This window comes from Miniopterus natalensis, chromosome 1 (assembly GCF_054644295.1).
Source record: "Miniopterus natalensis isolate mMinNat1 chromosome 1, mMinNat1.hap1, whole genome shotgun sequence".
In the NCBI taxonomy this organism is placed as follows: domain Eukaryota; kingdom Metazoa; phylum Chordata; class Mammalia; order Chiroptera; family Miniopteridae; genus Miniopterus; species Miniopterus natalensis.
The window spans coordinates 67,518,497-67,520,251 of NC_142081.1; the positions used below are offsets into that span (position 1 = coordinate 67,518,497).

At 42.8% G+C, this 1,755-nt stretch overlaps 1 gene segment (V, D, J or C); it reads left to right on the forward strand.

Annotated features, from left to right (window-relative positions):
* The first annotated feature begins 675 nt into the window (after positions 1-675).
* Positions 676-1,439, forward strand: LOC148094185 (T cell receptor alpha variable 4-like). The segment is given in 2 exon segments: positions 676-715; positions 1,144-1,439. Coding segments are annotated over 2 exon segments (336 nt in total).
* The last annotated feature ends 316 nt before the right edge of the window (positions 1,440-1,755 follow it).

Consider the following 1,755-nt stretch of genomic DNA (forward strand, 5'->3'; position numbering starts at 1 on the left):
CACGTGTTTGTTTCCTAGTACTACAGTGGGTGGCTTTAATAACAAATTTATTGTCTCACAGTTCTGGAAACTCAAAGTCCAAAATCAAGGTATCAGCAGTGCTGGTTCCTTCTAAAGTCTGTGAGGTAAGCATCTGTTCCAGGCCTCTCTCCTTGGCTTGTAAATGACCATCTACTCTGTGTGTTTAAATTTTGTTTCCTTTTATTCATGTCTGTCTCTGTACAAATTTCCCTTTTTAAAAATTTATTAGGACAGCAGTCTCACTGGATTATAGTCCAACAAACTAACCTCATTTTAACTTGATTACTTCTGTGAGGACTTATTTCTAAGTAAGGTCATATTCTGAGGTATTAGGGATTAGGACTCAAACATATTTTTTTTCTATAAGTGGTTAGATCTTAGCAAAGATCTGAAAGGAAATCCAGCCTGCTATGTTGTTGTGCTAGAAGTTTTTACCCCTGTTCTTCTTCCTGATTGCTCAGTTGAACCTTGAGGGGAAGCCCATTCTGAGGAGCTGTCGCCCTGCTATTGGCTTGCTCCTGGGGACAACTCTTGCTGAGAGTAGCTAGTAGCTGGCTGTTGTTGTTACTGTGCCTGTTCCTTGGTTCATATCCTGGCCCAAGCTCGGACTCAGCAATAGAGTCTAGACCCAGAGTCCTGATTTACACTCAGAATATGAGGCAGGTGACAAGAGTGACCGTGCTCTTGATCTTGGGTGAGTCATTTTGCGATTAAGAGGCCCTGGTATCTGAGTTTGGACAGGAATCTACAACCTTGCCTGCTACCGTTGCTCTTTATCCAAGATGTAGAGGGATGGCTCTGGGGTCCTATTTTTCTCCAGGCATTTCCTTAGCATTTATGTGAGGGGTACCTCAGGGCAATAAAGATGTTCTGGGGTACTGAACCCCAGGTCCATCCATGAGGCAGAGAAATTAGACCTGCCACCTCTGAACATGTTTTCCTGGGATTGTTCAGATTTAATATGTAAAAAATTTGTCCTAGAACACAGTGAAAAGTAAATGGTGGTGAAGTAGGAGTGGGGGTGGATTTGACTGTGAGAGAGAACCTGGAGGGTGCTTAGTTGGGCCTTCAACTCACCTTGGTTTCAGGATAGGAGCTAGTATTGTGTTTTTACTCCCACAGGTACTTTGAGCCTTGCTAAGACCACTCAGCCCATCTTCATGGACTCATATGAAGGACAAGAAGTGAACATACCTTGTAACCACACCAACATTGCTACAAATGAGTATATCTCCTGGTACCGACAGTTCCCCAACCAGGGACCACTATTTGTTATTCAAGGATATAAGACAAACACGTCAAATGAAGTGGCATCTCTGTTTATCCCTGCCGACAGGAAGTCTAGTATGCTGAGCCTGCCCCGGGCTTCCCTGAGAGACACCGCTGTGTACTACTGCGTTGTGAGTGCCACACAGTGACACAGGCAGGGCTGCACCTGTGCAGTATCCCCCTGGGGGTGGGAGTGGAGCTCAGGAGGAAGCCCAAAAGTAGTGCTTGTCAAAATGTTTATTTTATTATTTTCCAAAGGTATTAGCAAATCCACATATTATTTTACTATTTAAAATTTTTAAATTTTATTTATTTTTTAAATAAGTATTCCATTTACATGGTCTGAAATTCAAAAAGTACAAAAGGGAATACAGTGCAGTGTCTTCATCCCACCATCTCACCAGCTTATCCCTGAGCTGCTCAATTATACGAAACAAGGCAATCTGTGGTAGTTATACTACTGTT